Source organism: Vespa mandarinia, chromosome 11, assembly GCF_050613455.1.
Source record: "Vespa mandarinia isolate Hongniang chromosome 11, ASM5061345v1, whole genome shotgun sequence".
In the NCBI taxonomy this organism is placed as follows: domain Eukaryota; kingdom Metazoa; phylum Arthropoda; class Insecta; order Hymenoptera; family Vespidae; genus Vespa; species Vespa mandarinia.
In genome coordinates this window covers 4,215,320-4,242,696 of record NC_140820.1, presented here as the reverse complement: position 1 = coordinate 4,242,696, position 27,377 = coordinate 4,215,320, and the positions used below count along the sequence as shown (strand labels likewise).

The window sequence follows — 27,377 nt, the reverse complement described above, 5'->3', positions numbered from 1 at the left end:
CACTACTACTACTAGACATTACTACTTCTACTACCACTACTCACTACTACTACTACTATTACTATTACTACTACTACTACTACTACTACTACTACTACTACTACTACTACTACTACTACTACTACTACTACTACTACTACTACTACTACTACTACTACTACTACCACTACCACTACTCATTTCCGTCTCATGCTGTGTACTCTTCTTACCTTTCCTTCTCTCTCTTCGATCGCTCATGCTCCTGTTTGCTCTTAGCTACACATGCGAAAAGGTGTAAGACACTGATGCACATCAATTCCTCTCTGCCGATAGAATTTTCATTGATAGTAGAATTATCTATAATCTATACGTAGCTTTTGCAAAAAGATTAGAGAAATTTTTCCATCTTAGAAATATAAAATCGTATCGGATGTAATGTTTTATAAAGTAATTTTCTAAATTGTTTATTTCTTTTTTGTTTTTACATACAGATTTTTAAAAGACATCATTTATCTCTATAAGACTTTTCGAACATTCTATAAAATATTAAAACATTCTATCTCTATCGAAAATGACGAGAGAAAATATTTTTTTCTTTTTTGCGATTATGATCGTAAAAATTTCCAAGTTTTTCGTCATAATACTTAATCAAATTTATTCGATTATAAATTTTAGAATTTCATATAAGTCAATGGTTATCCAATGAAATTATATAGGTCAGTGTATTATTGCACCTGTTTTTGTCGTACATTTATTTCCATAGGGATATATCTTTGGAATTTAAAAAAAAAAACAGGATAAATTTCGAACATAGACCATTTTAACAATATGTCGTAAATAATTTTTTTAAACTTTCTTTCGAACTAATAATATCTATTATGTAAATTATATACTTTATTTATTAATCTAAAAGATAATACAATAAGGAGAAATTGAAAGTCCGTATATATAAAGGAGATGCAAGATTGGTAATTAATGTTACTGATATAAAGATTCTAAACAAAGGAGATATATATATATATATATATATATATATATATATTCGAAGTTAAAGGATATGATATGAACAGTCGAAAAAATGAACGTAGATCGTTGTTCTCGAGATTACGAGAACTAGGAAAGTTAACCTATTGCTTCTTCGACAATAATCGAGCGGAAAGGCCGACGATAAGTCGAAGCCGAGTCTCGTCTTGTATCTCGCGTTAATGGCGAAGGATAACGGTTGGATACGCGGTGGTGATCGATAATTATTACCTACGAGCGAGCTTGCTTTGAATCACGCGCTGAGATCCGCACCATCGGAGTATCGTACACGCGCTTATAAGATCACCTCGAGGAGTGTGTTACTTTGTTTGGAGTTAGAAAATAGAGAGAAGAAAGGATAACAAAATAAAAAAAAAAAAAAAAAAAAAAAAAAAAAGAATTTATATGAGAATTATATGTTATATAAATTAAATGCGAATCTTAATTTGTTAATAATATATTTAAAGCAATTCATGTTATTTTTCGATAAGAAAGTTATGCGATTATGTACATTCTCGAACGAATTTCATGCGAATAGTTGATTTTTTTTTCTTTTTTCCTTTTGAATATATATATATATTTTTTTTTCTTTTTCCTTTTATTTAATCATATATTCGTTCCTTGCGATTACTGTTTATTTCACTTCACATCGAAATCCTCTTATCGAGCCAAATAATGTCGGCGTAGAGAACGAAACTACGAGATTTACTTCGAGCAAAGTCGTCATAAATCACTAGAATCCTGCCTACCGTCGTACCTTTTTTCGAGTCCAATCAGCCGACCACTTTTTTCCTTCGTCTCACTTTCTCTATCACATTTACATATAAGTACTACTTCTTCTTCGACAGTTGGAAAAAATCCATTGAAGAGAAGCTTACAAAAAGAAAAAAAAAAAAAAAAAGAAACAGAAAGGAAAAAAAAAATATCTTATCTTAATGAAAGACGTTCAATGATAATGAAAAATCATATTTCCAATTGTACAACGTAAGTTGATAATGATCCACCAGTTTTGATTAATCGAAAACGATAACTTAAGAATGTCTCCTTAATCCAATTAAGAGGATTACCTCAGTCGCATAAAATATAAAGTGATAAATAATCCTTATCACGAGCGTATAATCATAGGTCGATTGCTTTGACCGTAATATGGAATCTTCTGATTATAGAAGAAGAGTGTCGCACAAATGTATATGTTTTTATGTGTATATATGTATATCTGTGTGAGAGAAAAAGAGAGAGAGAGAGAGAAAGAGAGAAATAAGGAGAGGGGTAAGTGTTAATATCAAAAGACAGTATGTAAATCGGGTAATCCGATGTTTAAACGGTTTACACCCGTAACTCATAGTAATGTATGGACTCGAGAGCTCGAAGGAGCTCCGAGCTGGGAGAAGATTTATAGGTACTAGTGTCATTGGAGTCATGCGTCAACGGGCAAGTCTTCTCCCTTTCGTCCCTCGAACCTTCGACCACCACAGTGTCTTCACCAGGGTGGGGAACCTTTTACTGGCAAAAAAAGAAAGAAAAAAAAAGAAGAAAACAAGCTGGCTTTTGCTCGCAAAAAGACCAACCAAATCTTTGCATTCTCTCGAATAACGAAGCGCGAGAGATCCTTCATCGAATTCTTAGAATAAAAAATATAAAGCTCGAACAAACAACGTGAATTAACGTTTAGCGGGATTTAATCTGTAATATGAAACTTCAAATGGTTTAATTGGAATTTTGTAATAATACGTTCATGCAGTTAATTGAAAAAATCGCAAGATCTTTTTACAAATCCCAAACGTACGTAGGATCAAAGGGCGGCAAAAGGGAATGGTTAGGTGTTTTCGAAGGACTCAGGGGTGTATCAAGTTCCAAGGCGAGTACATCGAGCACGGACACAACGACATCGGAGGTGACTTTATTGACACCGGCATCATAAATCTTCGAGACTTAACTCCCACCGCAGTTATTCTCGACATTGTCGTACTCGTATTTCTTCCCTCTCCTCTTCTTAACTTTGTGCGTGCACAATTCGGCGCATTCGTACTGAGCATGAAATTTTCTTACCTTGTAAAACGTTCGAACGAATGCGGGCGTAGAACAAGCTCAGAGGTTGCTAAAAACTCTAACATGAAACCATTATATCCTTTATAAAATTTCTTCATTCTATAGTTTGATTTAAGTTACATTTTCCATTGACATTGCGTGTACAATGATTATGTATTGCATATAAGATCACGAGGATTTACAATTTTTAAACGTTTTAAATTTAACTTTAAATGATTCAGAGTTTTTAAATATTACGAAGTTGAGCACCGCGTTTAAATATCGGCGATATAAATCAACCGTCGATGTCTTCGTATTCTTCTCCCTGTAGAAACCAACGAAAATGGACTCATCTCGGCGTTTGGCTGCGTGAAATTAAAAGGGCCAGTTTCGCGTGTATCAAAGTAATATCCGAATGTATAATACATCCCAATCGTTCCTAAATCCTTCTAAATGAAACATGGATATATTAATTATATCCATTAACAAAGTATTTTTCTTTTTGATTTCAGGTGGTCTTAGTACAATAGCAATCGTCCGCGTACAAATAACCGATGTGAACGACAATAGTCCGATATTTGAACCTCAGAAATATAACGTGACTTTAAGAAGCGATGCACCGTTTCAAGGGCCAATTTTAAGGGTAGTAGCCAGTGATCTCGATGCAGGATTATTTGGACAAGTTGCTTATAGAATAACCAGCGGTAACGAAGCTGGAATATTTCGGATAGATCGAAATACAGGTGAACTTCATGTTTCAAGGCCGAGTCTTCTATCGAGATCGGCTTTGCACCAACTCAATATCACAGCTACTGACGCAGCTGGCTTGAAAAGTACCGTCGATGCGGAAGTTAGGATAACGATGTCCCTTCCAGGACACAGGATAGCGACTTGCGAGAGACCACGTTACGTTCTCTCCGTTAAAGAAAACCAACCGCAAAGTACTGTCGTTGGAGGTATCAAGGACACCGTATCTACGTCATCTTTACCAGGTACGTTCAATGCTATGCCCCTTTTATACATTTTCATTTGTCCTTAACAAATTTGAAACTTATAAATATAGTTAAAATATATTAAGTTTTTCAATCAGTAATTAATTTTCTATCAAGAAAATGAAATCATATTTAACAAATACAGTTTTAAAGTTACGTGATATTATAGATGGTTAAACTTGTTCGTTCCTCTTTTGATTGCGTTTCTAAACGAATCACGTGAACGTTCAAGATTAATATTCCGTTATTTTAGATAATATCTGAAGAGTAAAAGAAAGAAAGAAAGAAAGAAAAAAGAAAAGAAAAGATAAGAAAAAAAATATGCAGCGCGCTATGCACGTAACTCGAGCGATCATCGTCTCAAGTAGTTTCCTCTCGTAATCGCCATAGCTCCGGGGGTCATCGGGAAGATCCAAGAATACTTTCCGTTCATAAAAGAAGTAATCTAAAAAGTTTTAGAAGCGCGTTAGCATCTTCTCCTCGAGCTAGGTCTCGCAAATACCACGAAAACGTATTCCACGCGCGGCGCTACCGCGTTAGCATAGTCGCGTCACGAGAGAGGATACGAAGAGGTCTGCGACGAGAACGATGAAGAGGAAGAGAGGAGGAGGAAGAGAAGGAGGAGGATGCGAGAACGCCTACGTGGCGATTCGGTATACCTACAAGCACGTGCAAAGCACGATACACTATCGTAGGAAAACGAGCTTGTGCTCGAGAATATTCTTCTCTTCTTCCTCTCCTTCGTTCTCCTCACTGTATAACATGGATACGATAGGAGAGGGAAGAGGTCTTGGTATGAGCAAACGGCATGTAAATCATACGAGAATATCTATTCAACGTGATAGCAACGTGGAACGCGTCGTAAGGATAACGCGCCATGCTCGTCACGGGTCTTCGTATTTGCATCGTGCCCACAGGATTCGCAGTTTTCCTTATTGGTAACGACCCCATTTTGACTTCCATTCGAGTAATTTAAGCTTGCATTGTCGTCCTACCTACGTCGGTCTGCGTCTCTTTCTTTCTTTCTTTCTTTCTTTCTTTCTTTCATTTTCTTTCTTTCTTTCTTTCATTTTCTTTTTCTTTTTATTTCAACCAACTAACTTAGAAAATCTGATGGATTGCCTGACTCAACGATTTTTTTTTTTTCCTTAATTTTCAAACTCGAACAAGTTAATTTCGTTCATAGGGATTATAGATTTTTAACGAAGAAACATCCTTGACTTGAGTTTTAAATCGATCGAATATTTAGGACCGAATGAAGATAGAGATAAATTTTTCATAGAAAATAATTTCATAAGGTAGGAGAAAGAATAAGATGACAAAAGGGATAAGGAATAAGTAGATGAGTAGATGAGTTGGTCCGTACTGATGTATCACGTAGGATTCGTAAAGCGGGTGTAGTGGGAGATGGGGGAGGGGGAAGAGGGGAGAACTGGGGGAGGGGGGAGGGGAGGTATAGGGAGTGAGGTACGTAAAGGAAAAGGTAAAAGGTAAAAAGGAGGGAGGATGAGAGGTACGTATCCGTGTTTCCACACTGGTGGTACATCCGATGCAAGATACGGCGCGTCACGACCTGCGCTCACCGCGCCATATACCCGGTGCACCGTGTAAAGTGTCTCGGCGTGCATCGAGCACGGCTTCACAGTACATTATAGTCCCGACAATGGTGGATAGTTTACACGGTGGTGCCTTACCGGTGGTGGTCGTATTGTTCGACCGCCATGGCCCGCATATGCAGACCTCTTGCATATCAATGCGAATACTTTTGCGAAAGAGGAGAAAGAGAGAAAGAACTATCCACCTTCCTTTCTCTCTCTCTCTCTCTCTCTCTCTCTCTCTTTCTCTTTCTTTTTTTTTTTTATTGAAAATATAACACAATTTAATAACGAAATGTGCTTTTCAAAACGAGTTTTATGGTAATGCTTCCTTTTAATTACTTCTATTTAAGAATTTTACGCAACGTTACGATCATTGGTATCGTTAATGATGAAATTTTTGCACGTTTATTCGAAAAATGCAATTCATGCATATTGAAACGAACACGTCTACCTAAAGTAAGTTACATTTACATTTTCTTTACCGAAACGCTTCAACTCTTGCCATTTAAGTAAGATCGTTCCATTTATCCACCGTTGCTGATATCTTCTGGATCGAATCGTCGATTTTAACCGATGATGAGACACACACTGTGTGAGAGAGAGAGAGAGAGAGAAAGAGAGAGAGAAAGAGAGAGAGAGAGAGAGAGAGAGAAAGGAGAAGAGGGCCACGCGTCCGTACAAGAACCTGTTCGTGCGAGAAGATGCGGCTCGGCGTGCGAGTTCGCAATATTTGACACACAGCAGCCAATCAGATTATCAGATTAAAGTTGAAGGGAGCCGGCGAACGTTTGTGCACTCGCGCACAAGGCACTATACTCAGACGCACCGCTTCGCATCGATGCTCACCAATCTTTTCCCCACCCATTTTACGACACCTGTTCCAATGAACACGAACTCGTTCTCCAAATGAAAGGAAAGAGAAAGAACGGAATGGGAAAAGTCTATATGATAAGGGACAAAGGAATATTGTTCGGTAAATTATCATTGGTCAATGTTTTGGAGGCTCAAATAATTTAAATCATCTTGAAATTATTGGGAAACAATTCGATTGTTTCGACTACCAACTAACGAAGAAAATAAAATAAAGGGTATTCTAGAAATGGAGAAAAACCGATGGCGATACTTGTCCCCTCGAGGTCGATACTTAAAAACACTTGGAAGTAGACGAAGTCCTTATTGGGTGCGTCGTTCGAACGGTGGACATGCCGGATACTGTATCCTTCCATAAAACCTCGCGACAAAATGAGGAACGGCTTTCATTTTACGGCCGAGTTTATAGCACCTCGAGAAAGAAGAGAGAGAAAATGATCGGTCCGTGATCGGTTGTAGATGAGAGGCCAGTCTTATCTTATCCTCGAAACGAGCGGCCGCTCCTAACTCCTTAGAAATTCTAAATGGTCACGAAAAATAGCGAGAAAATACGATAGTTTCTTTACGCGGACCGATTATTATCTGAGATGAATATACCTGGTACGGTTTATTCGAAAAATATCAGAGAAAAATCTCAATCATTCGGAAGAGTATTTTATACGATAAAGAAATTCTGACGTTCTCGAGTAAAAGGAATCATGATCGAATCCCATGACACCCATGACACGAAACAAGATCGATATGGACGTACACGACGATAGTTTGTCTCTTCTCTCGGATGTGCGAATCGAAAGCAACGAGAGGCTCCTTTCTCCGAATCGTTTCGGAGTACATCGGAAGGTACGATAACGACGGTAACAAGCGTCTTCGTTAAGGATATAACGTAATCGCATAACGATCGCTCTACTCGTATTCTCGCTTCGACGAACTTTCCCGTAACGATCGTAAGTCTCGTAAGAGAGTCGATCTCAAATCCATTCCATTTTCATCGTACTTTAAACTTCGCACATTATTTCTTCGAAATAGGAGGAGGGAAAAAAGAAAAAAAGAAAAAAGGATATAAAAGTAGTCCTCGCAAAATATCCTCTTTTATGTCCGTCTTGGTCGTTCGTGTTCAAAGTTCCCCGAGCTAATCGAAAATACTGGTTAAAATGGTGGCAACCGTCGAGGGCAAGAGATTCCATCCGAACTGGCAGTATTTCGTACTTTTCGGAGGCTGAGATTCTTCGTCCCAAGAGAATGCGCCTCGTGTGCTGCTGAAAAGGGTAGACGGAAAAGAGGAATAAGATGAGAAGAAGGTGCAGGACCGTCCTCGTCGTCGTCGTCGTCGTCGTCGTCGTCGTCGTTGTCGTCGTTGTCGAGGTCGCATAAATCGTCGCGAGTCGGATTCCGGGCAGCCGAACGTAAGCCGCCATTGTCCAAGACTTTTTGCCCCTCTCTTTCCACCATGAGAGAACTGCTAGCTGCTATGGAGCTGCACTCTTTGCATACGCTTTAAATATCGCCGCTCCGTTCGCCTTTGAGGTCCCTCAGCCTCACCGGATCCCTCTTCTCCTCCTCCTCCTCCTCCTCCTCCTCCTCCTCCTCCTCCTCCTCCTCCTCCTCCTCCTCCTCCTCCTCCTCCTCCTTCTCCTCCTACTCTTTCTCGACGTGGAATGAGATACGAGGGATTGCCGATGTGAAACTTGACGATTCCTTTCGTGAGAGAAATTTCGACTTTAATCTCGTTTATTTTTGTAAACAATGTGAAAGTGTGAAGGTTTCATATCGTACGTCATAAAGAAAAAAAAAAAAAAAAAAAAAAAGGAAAAGAAAAACCGGTTCGTTTTAAGTTAAAGAAAAATTCTTATGATTTGCAATATTCATCGGTACTATTAATAAAAAATCAAATACGAACAAGTTTCTTTTCTTTTTTCACGATCATGCGCACGACATAGAAATTTCTCAACTCGAATATTCATGTCGATCACAGTTATTATCTTTCTCTCTTGTATCTTCGTAAATTCCACGATAGCGAAAACGTCGTAATATAATTGAAATCTCGTAGATCGAGCCGATTGCGTATCGATTGCGATCGGTAACAATAACATTAACGACAAATATATCTATCAGAAAGCGATTCCGTTCCTCTAATTGGTTGTTCATGCCGACACGAGGAGTAGGAAAAAGGGTTTGGGAGAATGCTAGGCGGAGATAATTATTTCGACACGATCAGAACCTTGGATCCTTCTTCTGGATTAATGCTGATTGTATTAGCACCGTTTTATATTCCGAGATAATTTTAATTCCATGACAAGAGACATTTCATTTATTTATCGCATCTCGTAAAAGCTCGATCCTTTTTTACCCTTCTAACCTGATGTACTTAAGTCTCGTCATCTTACTGTCTTCCATGAGAAGGAGTGAGATAAAACGAGATCCTTTTTTTATCGAATTTCTTTTGTACTGATAAAAAAGAGACGGACGATCGAGTCTCCTCTCTTCGAAATTATTTATACGCGACATATCCTTTCGTTCGTTTTAACGATCACTATAAAGATCAAACTACGTTTTTCATTGCCGATTAAAATCCATTCTTAAATTTCTTCTGCGCGAAATGATCGTTTAAACGAGGGTGGATTATACAAATATAAGTTTGACAGATTCCAATGAGTACGACTGTTTTTTTTTTTTTTATTAAAATTCCTATCAGTAAAACATTCTTATCGTAGGAGATTGTATTATATGAATGCAATTTCCTTTCAAAGTTCTCGTTCATCGCAATAATTTTGTTCATCTTACATTAGCGTCGTGCTTTCACCGGACTTGCAAATTTCGTGCGACCGTCGTCTCTCGGTTGAGTCCACGAAACTCCTTGCTGAATATCCTCGACTCTCTGCATCTCGAGCGAAAGAGCTCTCGAAGAGTTCCGTGCTGAAAGATCCGCGTTTCGAGATAGCAACGAGTCTCTTTTCTTTTTCTTTTCCTCTCTCTCTCTCTCTCTCTCTTTCTCTCTCTCTCTCTCTCTCTTTTAGTCGTGCAACGACGAATGTTCGCGGTCTGATTTGCGTAACTTCGTTCCCGGAATTTTGTCCACCCTCTTCCTCTTTCTCTCTTTCATGTATATATGTCTATCCTCTTTCGGCACATAGAATTTGAAGTGGAAAGAATTTAAATAGAATCAAACCGATTCAATTACCATCACGTTCGGAAAGTAAATTGGACCGTTTCGATATAGAAAGGTTACAAATCGAATAAGATTCGATCAGCAATAACGATCTTTCTTTTCGATTGTTAACCATGCGTATTTCGATTACTTTCTGGAATTCCTATATGTAATGTATAGGTAAACGTACTCTATTAATTAGAGAGAAATTACATAATCGAGGATATCGTTAACGATCGGCACGTCTCGTAATTCGTTCGAGTTCATGTCCATTAAGTTTCCTGCTATAGTAAAAAGGATAATATATTCTACGTTTAAAAAGTGTTTTTTTTTTTTTTTTTTTTTTTTTTTTTTTTATACGCACATACCTAAATATCCTTACGTTTTTATTTACTTTAGTATTTTATGGATCGATACAAGTTCAATTAGGATCAAGAAACTATTTTTCGTTATTCCTTTTCCTTACGTATTAACATCGCCAAGAGAAAAGATTAGGACGAGAAGGGTGAGGATAGAAGGGAGAGTAAAAGAAGCTCGGAGCACGTATGATAATCTCAGTTGGTTTCGCTCGGCGGGCCTCAGCACCCGTTTATATCATTTTCGACAGCGGCTGTTTATTGCCTGATGCAAATCGTTCTCTCTCCGCTCGAGAGGGACGACCTCGTGGCATCTCGGCAAAGTACCGCGACGCTGGACCTTGGTGGTTGGTCTTTCTGCTTCGAGAGCTCATCTCAAATCTTTTCCCGTATCTTCTACCGTACTTTATCACATCATTATCAGATTTTATTCAGTACATTGAATTCATTCCCGGTGCAATACTTATAAATAGAACATTTTCGTTCGACCAAAATTTCAAAATAGATCGAACGAGATGTTTCTAAAGATTATGGGGGGTAGGGATGGGTGGAGAAGGGGGGGAGGGGTTGGGCGGAAAAAGAAAAAAAGAAACATAAAAAGGAATACGTGGAAAAGTAAAAGAGGAAGCGACGATCGATTTGAAAAAGGTAACAACGTGAGATCGGGGCTGCTCTCTCGGGGAAGGAAAAATCAAAAACCGAGTACATCGGTGAATCGGTGGAATCCTTAGATGCTCGTAAGATATACCGAAGCGCGCGCACCTCGGTACGCCTCGGTATCTCGTCTGGACCGTATACGAAGCGTTTCTCTCCCTCGCACGTATACACTTACACATATACACGTATACCTATAGCACGATCGCTGGTTATTGGAAGATTCGCCTTGTACTACCGCAGTGGCTACGACGAAAAAAGTACACTCGGGCGTGCAGAAATCACGGCTACTTTTACGACGTAAATCCACGTGCATGTGAGAGTATAATATATGTGTGAGAGTATAATAGTATGTGTTTGTATATGTGTATAGATACGCCAAAGATACGGTGCATATGCCGCGATCCTAGATGTTGTAAAAGGCCAACGATAGACCGGCTCTCTCTCTCTCTCTCTCTCTCTCTCTCTCTCTCTCTCTCTCCCTTTCCCTTCCTTTCTCCCTTCTTCCCTCCCTCTTTCGTATATGATGCACCTCTTCGACCCTTATCTCGCGCCTCGTTATCGCCGTTTACCATCGCCGCTAGCACAGACGTTCTCCGTCCCTCTTACTCTCTATCTCTTTCTCTCTCTCTTTCTCTCTCTCTCTTTCTCTCTCTCTCTTTCTCTCTTTCTCCCTATCTTACTAACGGTGCGCATATATAGCTATATGTACATCTTTCTCCACACACTGATGCATTTCTCTCTTCCCTTCTCTTTCTATCTTCCTATCGGATATCTTGCACCGCTTCGATCCCAACTCTCTCTCTCTATCTCTATCTCTCTTTCTCTCTCTTTCTCTTTCTCTCTCTTTCTCTTTCTCTCTCTACGCTCGTGCCTCACTTTGGAATTTCGACGAGGGAGAATTACCACAGGGTAATACTAGATGAGATTGTTCCCTCGCGGGGAAAGAGGAAGATAACTCGTCGAGATCGTTGAACGTTTTCACGCGCTTTGATTTTTCTTGTAATTGAGGTGAACCGTTCGAAATACTTCGATGATACTTCGAATTGAACGAATTTAAATTCAATCGATAAACTTTAAAGCGTACGCTCATGTTTCACAATTAGAATATTTATAAATTAATAACAATGCCAAAGGATATGAGTATTATTCATTCCGTTGTTAAGAATACACGTCGAATAGGTTTGTGAATCCTAGGAGGCCCCAAGTTGGTAAGACAACGTCGCCGAGCCATGTACGAAGAGTTTTGAGCGTGTAGCAAAGAAATCCTTCCTGCGAAGGGATAGTAGTAGATCGTCGGTGGTAGGCTCGCGCTAGCTAATGTCGAGCATCATTTTAATTTATTTTCGCGTCGTTGGATGCCCAGCAGCCTTATTGTCGCCGTCCATTGTCTTGTCTTTCTTGCGGTGCAGCGTCTTGCTAGGGACTCTCTTCCGTTCTCTCTCTCACTCTCTCTCTCTCTCTCTCTCTCTTTCTCCTTCCTTCTACTCCTTCTTCTCCTTTTTCTCGAGCGAACACAGCCGACCATTTAGCCGCGTCCTACTCCAGGACGTCTTACGCATGTACGAAGCCCTATTCGTTTGTTTACCGATCTCCAATGCGAGCGTACATTTCTTGCACTATTGTGCACTCCGATGCACGCTTGCACGAATCCTACATCGTTTTAAGACAATTTCGTTCGTGTTTGTGATCGCGTTATATGGAACGCTTTTGACCATGGTTACAGCAGGAAACCCTCCCAACCCCTCCACCTCTGTCCCTTTTCATTTCTCTTTTTATTTCTGAAAAGAAAATTAAAAACATTCCTACATGCGTACGTACGTATGGTACACATATATACATACGTCTAAATATATATATATATATATATATATATATATATATGTACGAGACGTGAAGCAATTTTTCAAATTTACTCGAATACAGAAAACACGGGTGAGTTTTTCAAAGCACGCTCCTTTCGAATGACGAGGCGACACTCTTCGCCACGTAGGGAAAAACAATCTCGTAATTAAATAATGATGATTAGCCCGTGATCGCGGTTGAGTCGAGCGACGCGATGAATGCGATGAAGAAGCGATATCGCGAGTAAAGGAACGTTGTCGTTGACGGGGGTCTCGTTTCTCTTCTATCTCTCTTTCTTTCCCCTCCCTTCTCACTGGAGTCTTCTTCTCCTTCTCGAGCCTATCCGGCTTTCTCCGAGCCGACTCGCGACCCTCTCCTCACATTTCAATCCTACGTCGATTCGTTTAAGGAATATATATTGACGTGTCGTGGCACATAGACGCTAGGAGGCTTTACGAGACAAGATCAGGCTAACTCCCTCCCATATAAAACGATTTCCCCTTCTATTGGCCGATTTAATAACTACATTGATTTTAGTTTTAAATACGAATTAGTATCAATCACTTTTACGAAATCAATTGTCCACACACCCAATTCTATTGGCGAGAATAATTGTCGATTGTATTAAACCTAATTACTAATCACGATCTTACGCAATTCGACGTTGAACGAAGAAAAATCAATATCGAAAGATACTTGTACATGCAATTAGCTCGTGCATCGTACGTTAATTAACGAACGAGAAAGTAAATTTTTCTCTTGTCCACAACTGTGCAAATTCTGAAACGAGAGGGAAAGGGAGAGGCAAGAGAGAGAGAGAGAGAGAGAGAGAGAGAGAGAGAGAGAAAGGAATAGAGGAAAGCAAGAAAAGAAAGAGAGAGTGGGTATCGTTTTCACGTGATCGTGCCTATCTCGATCAGCGCTATAACCGTGCCTACCGGTCCAATTAAAAATCCACGGATTTATGCAAACGTTCCAGAGTTCCTTTCGTCGTCGTCGTCGTCGTCGTCGTAGGACCGAAAACCCGACTTGGGACATTCCACGATTCCTCCGTGCGGGAATAATCGATCGCGCTGGCCGCCGAGCACGCGTGTGTTAAACTGAAGAAAAAGAAAAGAAAGAGGATAAGAAAAAAAAGTGGGAGAAAAGGAGCGGAGGTAGCGAGAGAAAGAGGCCGATCCCCATATTTAGAGCGGTATGGCTCGTAATTCGGCGGGTTACGGCTTCGCAAAATGGACTCCCCCCCGTGGCTCTTCCTCTTCCTTTCCCTTCTTTTTATTTTTCTCTTTTTCTTCTTTCATCGTCGATAGGGTAGCACGATGATGCCGATGAAAATGTTCATGGTGTTGGTGGTTAAGATGGCCAGGCGACAAAGTATTTACCGTAGGCGATTACGACCTTTTCCTGAACGATCGTAAATGCGCGACTCTCGTCGTTGGGGAGCCAGTGTGATGACGACGCCGCCCCTGAAAGAACGACCGGCCACCGAGTCGACCTCGGTCCATGGGATGGCCCGTTACGAGTTAATTAGCAAAATAAAAGGAGCTCCGACGTCCCCAACTACCAAAGGGAGAGAGAGAGAGTGAGAGAGAGAGAGAGAGACAGAGAGATCGAGAGAGAGAGTAGAGAAGAAGGAATGCAAAAGGGAGCACCGCATTCGATATGGATCTTACTGATCCATCATTATTTTTCTCGATATATTTCACAGATTTTATTGAAACTATTTCGTTGAATGGAATCCATGGTTCTTTATTATTTCTTCCTTTTTTTTTTTGCAATTAATTGTCAGACAAGAAACGTTTAAGGTAAATCTTATGATATTTTCTGCAAGACGATAAATATATTTGGGATATTAAAATTGACGATAGATATCGCACCGTGATGGTCGATTAATGGAACATCTCTGTCAAAAGGATCATTTTAGATAAAGTCGATTTCTTCGGGAGGATTCACGGCTGATCGTTCTGGAATAGATAAAGAGACGATTGGAAAGAAAAGAAATAAGAATGAGAAAGAAGTGGAGAAGTGCTTTATTAAAAGATAAACGTTTCGACCGGTTTATTATTCCGATCGGCGCTTCTGAAACACGAGAAGCGACAATAAAGGATAAGCGCTCGTCGTCGAGTAATGCCGATGGAAGGAACGGCTTAAAGCCCGTGACAAATACGAGCCTGAACGACGACGTACAACGCGCTCTTACGATTTACGATCCCTCCACATTCTTCCTCTCACTCTTTCTTTCATCCTCTTCGTTCTTCCTAGTGCCAAAAGGAACGATCTAATTCGAGGTCTAAACTGCGGCGGTCTCGCAAAAGGAAAGAGTAAAAAAACAGGAAAGAAAAAGGAAAGGAAAAGGAACAAAAACAAAAAAGAAACAAAAAAAAAACAAAAAAAGAGAAGAGAAGCTGGGATAGATCATTCGTCGTGATCATTCGAATGATTTCAACCAGTTTACCACCGGTCGAACGGACGACGCCTTGATTTCAATATAACCACTCGGTACCAATTAGAAACTTTTTACCAAGATCGACGACGGGATCGAACTCGTAGCTACCGAGTAACCAGGCTACTCTTTCTCTCTTCCTCTCGATCCTTGCAAACTCACTCGACGTGTTTTCCGATCTACGCTCGATGCGGCGAACGCAAGAGTAACAGAACTCATGGGCGCCGAAGGAAGACGAGCTCGATACATGCTCGATACTCTTGTTATGGGAAAAAGAAAAATCGATTTCGAGAGATAGAAAAACAAAGAAAGAGATCTCACGGTCCGATCCGAGGAGAGCAGCTTTTCGCGTATGGACTTTTCGGTTTTCTTGTGATCTTCTTATCTTCATTTATCTAAATGGATACTGTTGCACGTTAGATCTTGATTAGACGTTGATCCTGATCAACCAAAAAAGCAATTGGCATATACAAAAAAGTTACATACAATTATAGGATTGAGCCGTATTATTTTAAATTGCTACGATCTGGTAAAAGGTATTATCAGAATTTTTAACCTCGACGCCCATGGTGATCGTCGACGAGAAGGGTGGCCTCTAGTGGACTCACGTGAAGACTATAGAACAAAAATAAATAATCAATAACGTACTACCGCAAGGACCCTTGCAGAGTCTTCCACGTCCCCTGTCTTTCCCGACCGACATCGTCGAGTAAGAAAGAGAAAGAGAGAAGAGTAGTGCGTCGTACACGTGAGAACGAGGCGAGCAAGGTATCTGAAAGGAGAAAGAGTTATACGTTGAACGAGAAGGGAGAAAAAGAGGGGGAGAAGGAGACAGAGAGAGAGAGAGAGAGAGAGAAAGAGAGAGAGAGAGAGAGAGAGAGAGAGAGAGAGAGGTAGGTACAAAGGGAGAGAGAAATAGGTAGGGAGTCAAGGAACTAGAAATGGATTCCATTTGCGCGATTGAGAAAGAGAGAAAGAGAAAGAAGAGAACGGAGACAAGAAGAAGGAGAGAAAGACAGAGAAAGAGAGAGAGAGAGAGCGAGAAAGAGAGAGAAAGAGACAGAGACAGAGAGAGAGATAAAGTAAAGAGGGGGTTGAATAAAAAAGATTGGCACGACGTCGGCTGCGAGAGACACGGCTAGGGCTAACGAGAGACTTTGTAAAAGAGAAAGAGGATGAAGATGGTAGTAAATAAGGAAAGAGAACTCCGATCGAAACAGACTATATACTTAAGTTCCGGCATTATGTTACTAATCGTTGAGGATTGTTTCTATATTGAACATATGAGGTTTTGAATATTTGATATTAATTTAATTATTATAAGACAATAGAAATCAATCGAATAGATTTTTTACATTTAATATTTGTCATTATTATAACGTTATAATTGTAATTTAATATTTTAATAAATTTTGACACGTAGACTTTTTTTTTTTATTTTTAAATCACTTTCATTTTTACATCCCCATGACGAATATCCATGAATAATAATAGTAAAGAGGGTTAAGGAAACATTGTTTAGCCAAGTTGTGAAAGGGCGAGAATAAGTAATGAGTACGTTGTAGTGGCTTTCTTTCTCTTGTCGAGCAAGGTGCTAGCAAAAACTCGCTCTCGATTCGCCTCACGAATGCTCATCGGTCTCTCAGAAAGAGAAAGAGAAAGAGAAAGAAAAAGAGAGAGAGAGAGAGACCGAGATATTCGGGAGAAAGGATCCAGCGTATTAATCAAATACACGAGCGATTTGTCTTCGTTACACCCACGATGGCACCCTGATGAGAAGAAGGAGACCCTCGGGAGACATGAAGAAAGAAAGAGAGACAGAAAATTCTCTCCGCCTTCCGATGACCAGGAATCATCATTATTCGTTCGATCAAGCCCTTCTAGCGGATTTCGCGCAAACTCACTACGTATAGCAATTCAACGATAAGCTCGATCGCTCGTTAGTCCCAACAGATCGATTCTATGCACTGATGGTGTTGGAAAAACGATTCGTCTTTCGTGGCCATGAACGTGAAAGAGAACCATCGATTTTCTTCGATCTCTTTCGGAATCACGTCTGTCTCGTGTCGAGTGGATAATTAATTGTACTTTGAGTATTACCTATGTAATGGCAAATTGCACTTTACATTACAGATTAAGTATCTTATAGATTTTTAAAATGAAAGGTGAACGGTCATTGTATCATCGATCTTACCGTAGAGATACGAAAAGAGTGTGAGGGAATGATATTGAACAAGTCTTTCTTCCCTTTAAATATCAACGCAAAGACTTGAGTAACAAGACTCATGTAGGTCCTTTTAACCAAAAACTAAACTACTACCAACGACTATCGGCTACGTCATAAATGTTCATCTCTACGATAGAAAATCAAAGATCTTTTTACTTGGAATTTTTATTGATCCTTTCGTTTTTATTAAATCGACCGAGGATCAAGAATCGTATCGGTCACGTCGTGACACGGGCACACACATTCGTTACACGTATATATAGGGCGGAGTCAGAGGGAAAGGGTGGCGACGAGGAAAACAAGTATAAATAGCGGTCAATAAATTATTCCGGTCACGTACGAGAACGAGTAGCATCTTTAAGGACACTAGCTGAACGGCCGATGTCAGTCGATGTCAGTGATGACGGTCGAGCAAGAGGACGAGAAGGGTGACGAAGGGGGAAGCTACTTTGCCGTCGAACGCCATCCGATATCGTGGAAATGGAAGAGATCGTTCCTAGACCGCCCAGTTACGACAAGGCTCTTTTATCTCTCTTGCTCTCATGGGCACCGTTCTCCAAGTCCACCTAGTTTTTCGCTCTACTACTCGCACGAGAAAAACTCGGCCGATACGTCGACGTAGATCGAGAACAACGCGGGAGATCTACAGGATTTGTCGAAAGCGTGATGGAGTAAGAGAGAGAGAGAGAAAGAGAGAGAGAGAGAGAGAGAGAGAGGGAGAGAGAGAGAGAGAGGGAGAAGACAAGAGCGCGTGCTCTGTGGCTTTACGGCAAAGGGAAGATCCCGATTTGGATCAAAATCGTGGAGGATCGATCTATCGATCGCTGCAATTACCTGTACGCGTGCACAGTATGTCCAACTCCAGACCGTATTTGATGAACTGTCGATCACCTACGGAGTATTTATTTCTCTATAGGTTTTAAAATCATATTTTAATAAATAAACGGATAAATCTGACGTCCCGATGAAGGATCGACAGTATCAGAAACTTGCTCTTAAGTTAATTTACATAACACTCGGTACATTCGAATGATCGAAAAAAGTGGATACCTTTTTTATTCGATCAATCTTTCTCGAAGAAAATTCATTAAGCTAAATTACTTGCGATCACGGACAGGACGTTGAAGCAACGTACGAGCTCGTACATATTTTGATAGAGCCGACTTAACAAACGAGCATGGTACTATGGCTAATTAGCTAAATTAACGGGATACAAAGCGTTCGTTATGTCGGTTACAAGGACACCTCGTCGAATTCATTTTCGACGTTCCTTTTTCCCTATGGGCGTTATACATCGCACGCACTGTGCTACCAAAAAGTCTTTTCGTGCATTCACTGGTACGGGTCTCTTGTCCGACGAAATCGAAGCCATTAATCGAGTCTGAGTAAATGAATCGATTTGACATCACGAACAACCCTCGAACCTTGACGCTATGAGTGTATCGTGCCTTTTATCTTTAACATTTTGCCGAAACTCTGAGTTCGAAAACATTTAAAATTCTGTATCCTTTTTATTTATTCCTCATTTAAGATGATCCTTCTTGGAAAGTGGTTTTGGTCAAAGCGAATGAATTTATCGGTTACATGAGAAATGAAAGATAATCGAAAACACAAAACCGAGTTTATCAAACAATAAAATTTATTAAACTTAATGCTTACTAAGTTATATATTTATCAAATTAATTTATATAGTATTAACGTTTACTTTTATTATATTTACAGGTGAACGACCAAGTCGATTTTATTTAGCGACAGACGAACCTGATCTATCTATGGATCCCAACACGGGAATGTTAAGGATTCGATTACCTCTTGATCGAGAAACACGAGACAAATATATTTTAAGCGTCGAAGCGAGAAACGGTGGTTCAACTGGATATTGTCAAGTGAGTTATTCTTCTCTTTTGGTAATAGGATATCTTTCTAATCCATTTGATTGAAATTATCGTCGTAGTTATATATTTATTCATTCGTTATTTTATTTGTTTATTAGGTCGAAGTATTAGTGGAAGATGTGAACGACAATGCACCCTTCTTTCGAAGCGTAAGCCTACGAATATCAGTACCAGAATCTCATCCCCTTCACACAGCCCTCTTTGTAGCTCACGCAACCGATCGAGATTCAACGCCCTCGTTACCAATCCGTTACGTACTTGTACAAAATAGCAATGATCTCTTTGGCATAGACGGACGAACTGGCGAGCTTTATCTAGCAAGACGATTAGATTACGAGACTCAACAGAGACATGGTCTCCTGATAAGAGCTTTAGATGGTGCAGGACTCTCTGCGAATCTCAGTTTGAGCGTGGAGGTTCAAGATGTGAATGACAACCCCCCAGTGTTCGAGAGGAACGAGTATCACGTGGAGGTTCCCGAAGGCGCCAGGCTCGATTCCCAAGTGAGAAAAATCTTCATTACACGCCCGTCACACGCCCATTTATTTGTCCAGTTGAATCCGTTTCTTTTTCCACGATGTATGGGTGTCCGTATTAAATCGTCGTGTGTGCATGTATACGTATATGTATTTGCGAAGAGAGTTAAAAAGATCGGTGAGAAATCGCAGGAAGATTTTGAATCTTAACGAAGTTAATAACCTCTTAACGTCCGAGTCTCCTTAACTTCATTCTTCTCTTCATTTGGTTTCTTAAAGTCTTCTTCACCGAGTATGTAATTTCATTCGGTGCGAGTTATGTGTTTTATAGATAATCGTCGGACGTCTTCGTATTACGCTTCTGAATTAATTCTTTAGAAAAAGAGAAAGAGAATAAGTCAAACTCTCTAAGAAAGGAATTAGCTAAATCGAGTCTCACTCAAGTGGGATTAGCTTCGATTAACCAAGAGCTTAAATATTGCGCGGAAAGAAATTTTATTTTGAAATTAATAGGAAATAGCATGATCATCCAGATAGAAACGTGAGGCAAGATAGATGTCAGTTCATAGGATTGATAGGTAACAGAGCTCAAGTTAAATACGTACATGATTTTCCGCGCTTGTCCCGATCGAATAAATAATTTTCTTTTTTTTTTTTTTCAAATTTAAAACTTCTGTCTTTCGTTTGATATGCTATACGTGAACTCGTATAGAAAGATGATGAGAATGATCATCAACGTGTGCTATCCTCTATTTCTCTTTCAATGATCGTCATCGAAGAAGATCTTTCTACTGGACGGATAGCCTACGGATTTCTCTCGGAATACTAGCAGCGAACAAACGTAATCCCGAATACGAGGATCCCGATGACGAATGACCCTGAGATCTCCGCTGAGAGATATGCCCGTTAAATGACGTCACATTTTTAATACAACGCTCACGAGGGAGCGATAGAAATGGCCTCTGTCTCTTTCTCTCTCTTTCTCTCTATCTCTCTCTCTCTCTCTCCCTCTCTATCTCTCTTTCTCTCTTTCTTGAACCTTTTCCTTCTTCCTCATTTCGGTACTCGATCTTTCGTTTTATCTTTCTCCGGTGTACACGTATATATCGGTAGTATCTATCGGCGAAACAGATCTGTGAGCTGTCGGTGCTATCTGGACAATATCTTGGCTGGCAGTGCTAAAGAAAGAAAGAGAGAAAGAGAAAGAAAGAGTATATAGCAAGAGTAACTTGGCTGCAGTGAGCGTAACCCTTCACCCGGTGCGAACTAATAACGTACAGTTAGACACATTGCAGGCTGCTCCCACGTCAGGTTTTCTTCTAATGGTACCTCCTCGTCTCCACCTTTAGTTTCATCTCAGAAATCTACCAGATTCGTTTATTTCCTCTAATAGACACACTCATTATTCCATTTTTTCACTTGTTTCTTTTTTTTCTTTTTTTCTTTTTTTTTTTTTTTTTTTTTTTTTTGGGTTTGTTTTTCACATAAATTATGATTAACATTCTCGGTGCGCTAAGTTATTACACGTTTTAAAATATACTTATATTCATATTTGATATTTTGAGTTTCATTGACCTTTTTAATGCACGATACTCCCTCACTGAAAAAGATCAACCGGTTCGAATGTGTTTAGGGTTCGCGGGGTCCTGGAGGAAGTGTAATTAATACGGAACGACCGGATTGACGAGAATCTTCTCTCTCTCTCTCTCTCTCTCTCTCTCAATCTCTTCCTCTCTTCCCCATATTCCATTCGATACTTTTTCTTTCTTCGTATAAGGCCGCTCGTACTATGAGAAACATTTGACTAACACGTTTGAACCTTCGTTTGATCCTTTATAACATCCGTTTAAGAGGACTTAACATATAAATTTTCTTTTTATAATCAATCTCAAATACCAAAAAGAAAATTTAATGATTTGTATTCAATGACTTCTAACGAATAAATCTTTTTTACAATGACGTTAATTTTATTCCCAATAGATTCTTCAAGTTACTGCAGTGGATCTCGACACAGGAAACAACGCGAGATTGAGTTATCGTCTCCAGGGTTCCACGGCGTTTCGCATTAGTCCAAACACCGGATGGATTTACCTGGCGCAGGTGCTCGATCGTGAAAGCGTCGATCGGTACGCGTTAACAGTATTGGCAACGGACAACGGTTCACCTGCGGCTACAGCGAGTGCCTCTGTTCTCGTATCCGTTCTCGATGACAATGACAATGAGCCACGCTTTGAGAAAGATTTTTATGCATTTGAATTATTGGAAAATCTACCATCCGATACTATCGTTGGTTCTGTCAGTGCAACCGATTCTGATCTTGGCAAAAATGCTCTACTTAGATATGCCATCGTCCAGGTTAACAGTAGCTTCTCTGTGGATCCTGATACAGGTAAGAGGAAATATTGTTTTTTCATTTTTTTTTGTTTTCTTTTAAAATTCAAAAAGGAAAAAGGATCCATGGTACATTTGTAATTCATATCTCCATCACTAATCTCTAGTCTGATTACACGGTTTAAATTTTCTATCATTGAGATCGTGCGAATAGAATATATACACGTCGCCTCTCTTTCGAAAATTTATTGCTAATTGGATACTCTTAAGTGAACCATTACCCCACAGCTATCGGCGTATAGCTTAAAGATTCTTAAAGATCTTGAAAGGAGAATATAAGAAGGTATCGTTGACGAAGAAATAAAGTATCCCAGAAATAATTTTGCGGAAGTAATCTCATCGAAATGATTCTTCAGGTCAATGATCCGATTCTCTTATCTTTTTTTATCATTATAAACACTTTAGTATCTATTTCTATTCCATCATCTTAATGGACATTTTATATTGCCTCATCTATCGTTAAAATGCCACAAAAAGTGTTGGGATCGTAAACTCGAGAATCTATAAATTTTCGAAGGCTCTCAAAACCACAAATGATTGCAAAAAAGTGTTAATATTTCGGCATAAAAATAATATATAATCGTTTCTTAACTTTGTATCTAACGATGTAAAAAGACGACGTTGATTATTTTAAATTATAGTTTGCGAAAGTGTCGAGTAAGTTCGACGATAAATGACGAGCAAAATCTTTTCATCGGCTTTCCTCAACAAAAAAGAAATTTCAGCAAAGAAAGTATCTTGAAAGCTTTCTTCGATCTCTTCTTTACACTTGATATTGTCTGGCCCTATCAATGGATAATTACGGAACAAATTTAGCGAGACGATTCGATTTTATTTCTCCGTGTTAATTGCAACGACAGAATGTCTTGGTAGGAGGTGGGGATTGTGTCATTAACAAGGATGCGTACTTCATTGCGAAGTGCAACGCGAAACGCATCCTTTCGAGTAACTGTGAGCGTTCTCGAAACGACACGTAATAAGATGCAGTGAGTGAGATAGCATGTGCTCGCGATCGCGTACGTGACGCTTTTTGCCCTTTGCATTCGTGTATCCTCTGGGTCATGGGTATCAGAGTATAATCTCGTAAGAGGTGGTGCTTTTGCTTCATCGGCGTGTAACGAATCATCGGAAACTGGCCCAAGAATTGCCTGCGTGCAAGTATATATATACCTTTGTATATATGTATGTGTTTGCGCGTGTGTGTGTATGTGTGTGTGTGCGTGCGAGTCCATCCTTCTTTCTATCTTTCTCTCTTTCTCGTTATATACCTTTGATTGGCATGCGATGTAAAAGTATTTGTGTATATTCTTAGTACGTGGCAAGACCAGACCCTGGCATTCTTTGCGAAAAGAGAAAGAGAAAGAGAGAAGTGGGGGGTCTCGTCGGACTGCCTGTTTGCGCTCGATGGAAAAAGTTAAAATAAAGAGGAGGATCCTACACTTGCCGGAAGGATCGGTCCGCTCCTCCACGGGTATTTATATGTTAATCCTTCGACAAAAGATGCTCCTGCGTCGTTCTTACGACTTGAAATACGAAATTAAGACGACGAGGAAATAAGACGAGATGAATTCTTCTTTTCCTTTATTCAACTTTACGATCATGTAAAATAGTTTACAATAGTACTTCGATGGATATTTTATTTCATAAAAAAAAAAAAAAAAAGAAAAATATACAAAATAAATTCTACGGAGGACTATTTTTTTCTTCTTCTGGTTTAAATGTACAATCTTAACATAATCTTTCAAAGTCCAAACAAACGAGAATGGATTCAGGTCGGTAAGCAAAACGAATATTCCCAAATATTGGGAAGGATCGTATGCCATGGACGTAAACGAGAAGGGAAGGGAGGGAAAAGCGAAAAGGTTGGGTCCCACGGCTAACACGAGAAACGCATTAGCACGCGTCCTACGATATACTTCTTATTGTTCCGCGATGGTATCCCTCGATGCCGGCGCGTTTGCATGTTTCTCGTCGATCGTTTGTCTTGTCGACGAGGTGGAGGACTACGAACGAACGACGTCGACGACGTTTCGGCCGGGTGTGCGCGAAGGGTGAAGAGAAAGGGAGAGGAAAAGAGAAGGAAACAGGGACCTAGCTACGTCGAGAATTCGTCGAGGCACGCGAGGATCTTTTTTCTTTCTCTTTCACTCTCTCCTTCTCTTCACGAATTATTATCCCGATCCTTTTTCAGATCCTGGAATAGTTCTGCTGGCAGACTAGGCGCTTCCTTAATTACCCATTAATACGCAGACCGGTCGAATGGACAACCTGCACTCTCTCTCTCTCTCTCTCTCTCTCGTTCACTCTCTCTCTCTCTCTATCTCCATCTTACTGTCTGTAACTTTTTTCCACTTTTTTCATCTTTCTTCTTTAGCTTTCGTAATTACAAGGATGCTCGTTACGAGCGATCCTACGTACGTCCTTGAAACGGTTATTATATGCGCGAGAAAAGTCACTTACATATAGAAAGAAAGAAAGAAAGAGAGAGAATATCTGAGAACATCACAAGAGTGACGATTATCCAATTAACCATACCTGGCGAAGAAAATTGATAAAGTCTTTCTCTCTTTCTTTCGTGTTTGTCGTACATACTCCATTTTATTGCCACAATCTCTTTTTATTCCTTCTAAGGTTAATGTTGGGAATTTGTAACTGAGAATCGCGTTAGTCTTATCGTAGGAAACGGAGACGTTTTATGTGATGAGTTTAAAGTCGACGATGATGTCCACATCCCTCAAGATCGCTATTACCCGTAAACGTAATCGATTTCATCACGGTTTACTATGAAAATGGAAGTTGCATTAGAACTTATCTATCTCATTAGACTCGATAGAGAATATATTTAATAACGACAGAAAAATTCTATCTTATTTTAATTCACATCCGCTTGCGAATTACCTCGGAAAGTGGTATATAAAATTGTTCAATCTTAGAACATAAGTCGTCCTTTTAGATGAGTATAACTATCCTTTCGAAATTGAGACTGACGAACGAATTCCTTTTTGTACCTGGTCATAAATATTCTACGTCGTTCGAATACTCGTTCCTTTGAAAGGAAGAAACGAAAAAGATAAGAAATCGCTAACGGATCGTTAAACAGTCCGTTATAACGGTGGAATTAAATGATTTCTTCGTTATCAATTATCATAATTTATTTATTCACATTTTTCATAATAATTTTCAGGCGAGATCACGACGCGCGAGCCTCTTGATCGCGAAAAGAAAGGATCGCATGAGTTAGTACTCGAGGCAAGAGATCAGGGGACACCTTCGAGGGCAGCTAGAGTGTCCTTGAAAGTGACCGTGCTCGACGTTAATGATAATTCGCCGGAGATCGTCGATCCTCAGGGTGATGTCGTCAGCGTGAGAGAAGAGCAACCACCTGGAACCGAAGTGGCTCGAGTTAGGGCCTTGGATACCGATCTCGGTGAAAATGCATCCGTAACTTACAGTATTTTGAAAGGTGAGTATATCTCTTTTGAAAAAATATTCTCTGTCTCTTTCACTCTATTCTTCCTTCTCTCTTTCTCTCTCTCTCTCTCTCTCCCTCCCTCTCTCTCCTTCTGTCTCTTTCTCTCTTACTCTCTAGTTATCTATGATCCTGAACTTCGCTTTCGTTTCATTCGCGATATTCGATCATTGTCCAATTACGATTATCTCGGAACGAGCTGAAAGCTTTGCAGTCGCTAATTACGAGAAACGAGAGTGAAAGGTAATAATAATGTCTCGTAGTTTACTGGCTACGAAGCTGTTACTTGTTCTTTATTATCGACCAAAGGGTTGGACTTCTTAACGCTTTAATAGCCAAAGCGCAATTACCGAAACGATTATGCATGGCTTTAATGGTAAAGTTAAGTGTTTTTGTCTTACAACATCCAGCAGCAATATAGTATCGATTAGAGAACGTCGCCGCAAGACATTCGTAATAACGACGATCGGAAATGAATTTTCTTTCAATGCGTTTAAAAACATTGCTCAATGCCATTTTCAAAGAGCAAAATCTCGAAAGGAATTGACAGTGATGGTCCATACCTTTGGCTTATTTATTTAATTTATTCAATATTCGAGTTTTTTCATTGAGATAATTTAATAAATGAAACACTTGAAAAAATTTTTGTTTATTTTTTGATTGTCAATGGATCGCTTTAAATTCTACCATAGATCGCGACTCCGATGGTTACAACGTTTTCACGATCGACCCGATCACTGGCATGATCAGGACCAAGGCCGTTCTGGATCACGAAGAACGCAATGTATACCGGGTGTCTGTGAAGGCAACGGACGCTGGCCGGCCGCCACGACACAGTGTCCGTGCTTTGAGAGTCGAGGTCCTGGCACTTGCCGATAACCGGCCGACCTTCACCAGCAGCAGTTTTACCTTTAACGTGAGTACCATACGCTTTACCGCACGATAGAATTCGTTCTTGCCTCTTGTACTTCCTTCCTCTCTAACTCTAGTTCGTTCATCGTGACAGCTATACCTAGCGAGAAAATTATAAGAGTGTAATAGTTCGAGTTAACTTTTTGATACCGTATTTACCTTTATTTTCATCGTGTCCAGTTAAAAAAAAAAAAAGAAAAAAAAAAAAAAGAAAAAACTAAGAAATTATTAAATAATAACTGATAATTCGTCATATCAAAAGATTGCGATAGTTTCGAATGAAAATGAAAAGTATGATCTTTAAATAATTTCATAGGTATGCGAAGATGCTAATATCGGACAAGCTGTAGGATCGGTATCAGGAGCAGGGCCAGCAGGACGTGTGGCCTTCACCTTGCATTCGTTAACGCCCATCAGTGAATTCCCAGCCTTCGACGTAGATCGAGGTTCAGGTCAATTGGTGGTCGCTCATTCGCTTGATCGCGAAAACGTGAGCGAGTATCATCTGGAGATTCGTGCGTTGGACACAACGTCAATCGGAAATCCTCAAAGTATTGCAGTTTCGGTGAAGATCGTCATAGAAGATGCCAATGATAATCCACCTCGTTGGCCACAAGATCCGATAACGGTTCGAGTCTCGGAAAAGGCTATGATAGGCTCGACGATTTATAATCTAGTAGCTACAGACTTGGATAGCGGTTTGAATGGTGATCTAAGGTACGGCTTGGTAGCTGAATTTCCTTCGAGCGGTGGTTTCGTCGTTGACTCTCTTACCGGTGCCTTGTCTCTTACGAAACCTCTTGACAGAGAAGAAAGAGCAGAATATACTTTGATTCTTAAAGCTTCCGATCGTGCACCACCCGGTGAACAATTGGCATCAACCGTTACTGCCAGAATCATGGTCCTTGATCAAAATGATAACGATCCTGTTTTCGTCGCTCCAGAGACAACTAAAATCGCTGTCACTTCGGATGTCTTACCAGGCAAGTACAAATTTAGGAATATATTTTGTTTTTCTCTCTCTCTCTCTCTCTCTCTCTCTCTCTCTCTTTTCATTCATTTTAAATATATAAA

The 27,377-nt window shown here is 39.9% G+C and overlaps 1 protein-coding gene across 2 annotated transcripts in view; it reads left to right on the top strand.

Moving 5' to 3' along the window:
* The window catches only part of ds (dachsous cadherin-related 1), a 298,517-nt gene that overhangs the window by 251,032 nt on the left and 20,108 nt on the right, over positions 1–27,377 (top strand). For both annotated transcript variants that reach the window (XM_035865262.2, XM_035865264.2), the window contains exons 3-9: positions 3,543–4,022; positions 18,883–19,046; positions 19,154–19,558; positions 21,512–21,920; positions 25,107–25,385; positions 26,084–26,307; positions 26,620–27,286. In XM_035865262.2, the coding sequence (XP_035721155.1) occupies positions 3,543–4,022; positions 18,883–19,046; positions 19,154–19,558; positions 21,512–21,920; positions 25,107–25,385; positions 26,084–26,307; positions 26,620–27,286 (2,628 nt within the window). The remainder of the gene's footprint in view (positions 1–3,542; positions 4,023–18,882; positions 19,047–19,153; positions 19,559–21,511; positions 21,921–25,106; positions 25,386–26,083; positions 26,308–26,619; positions 27,287–27,377) is intronic.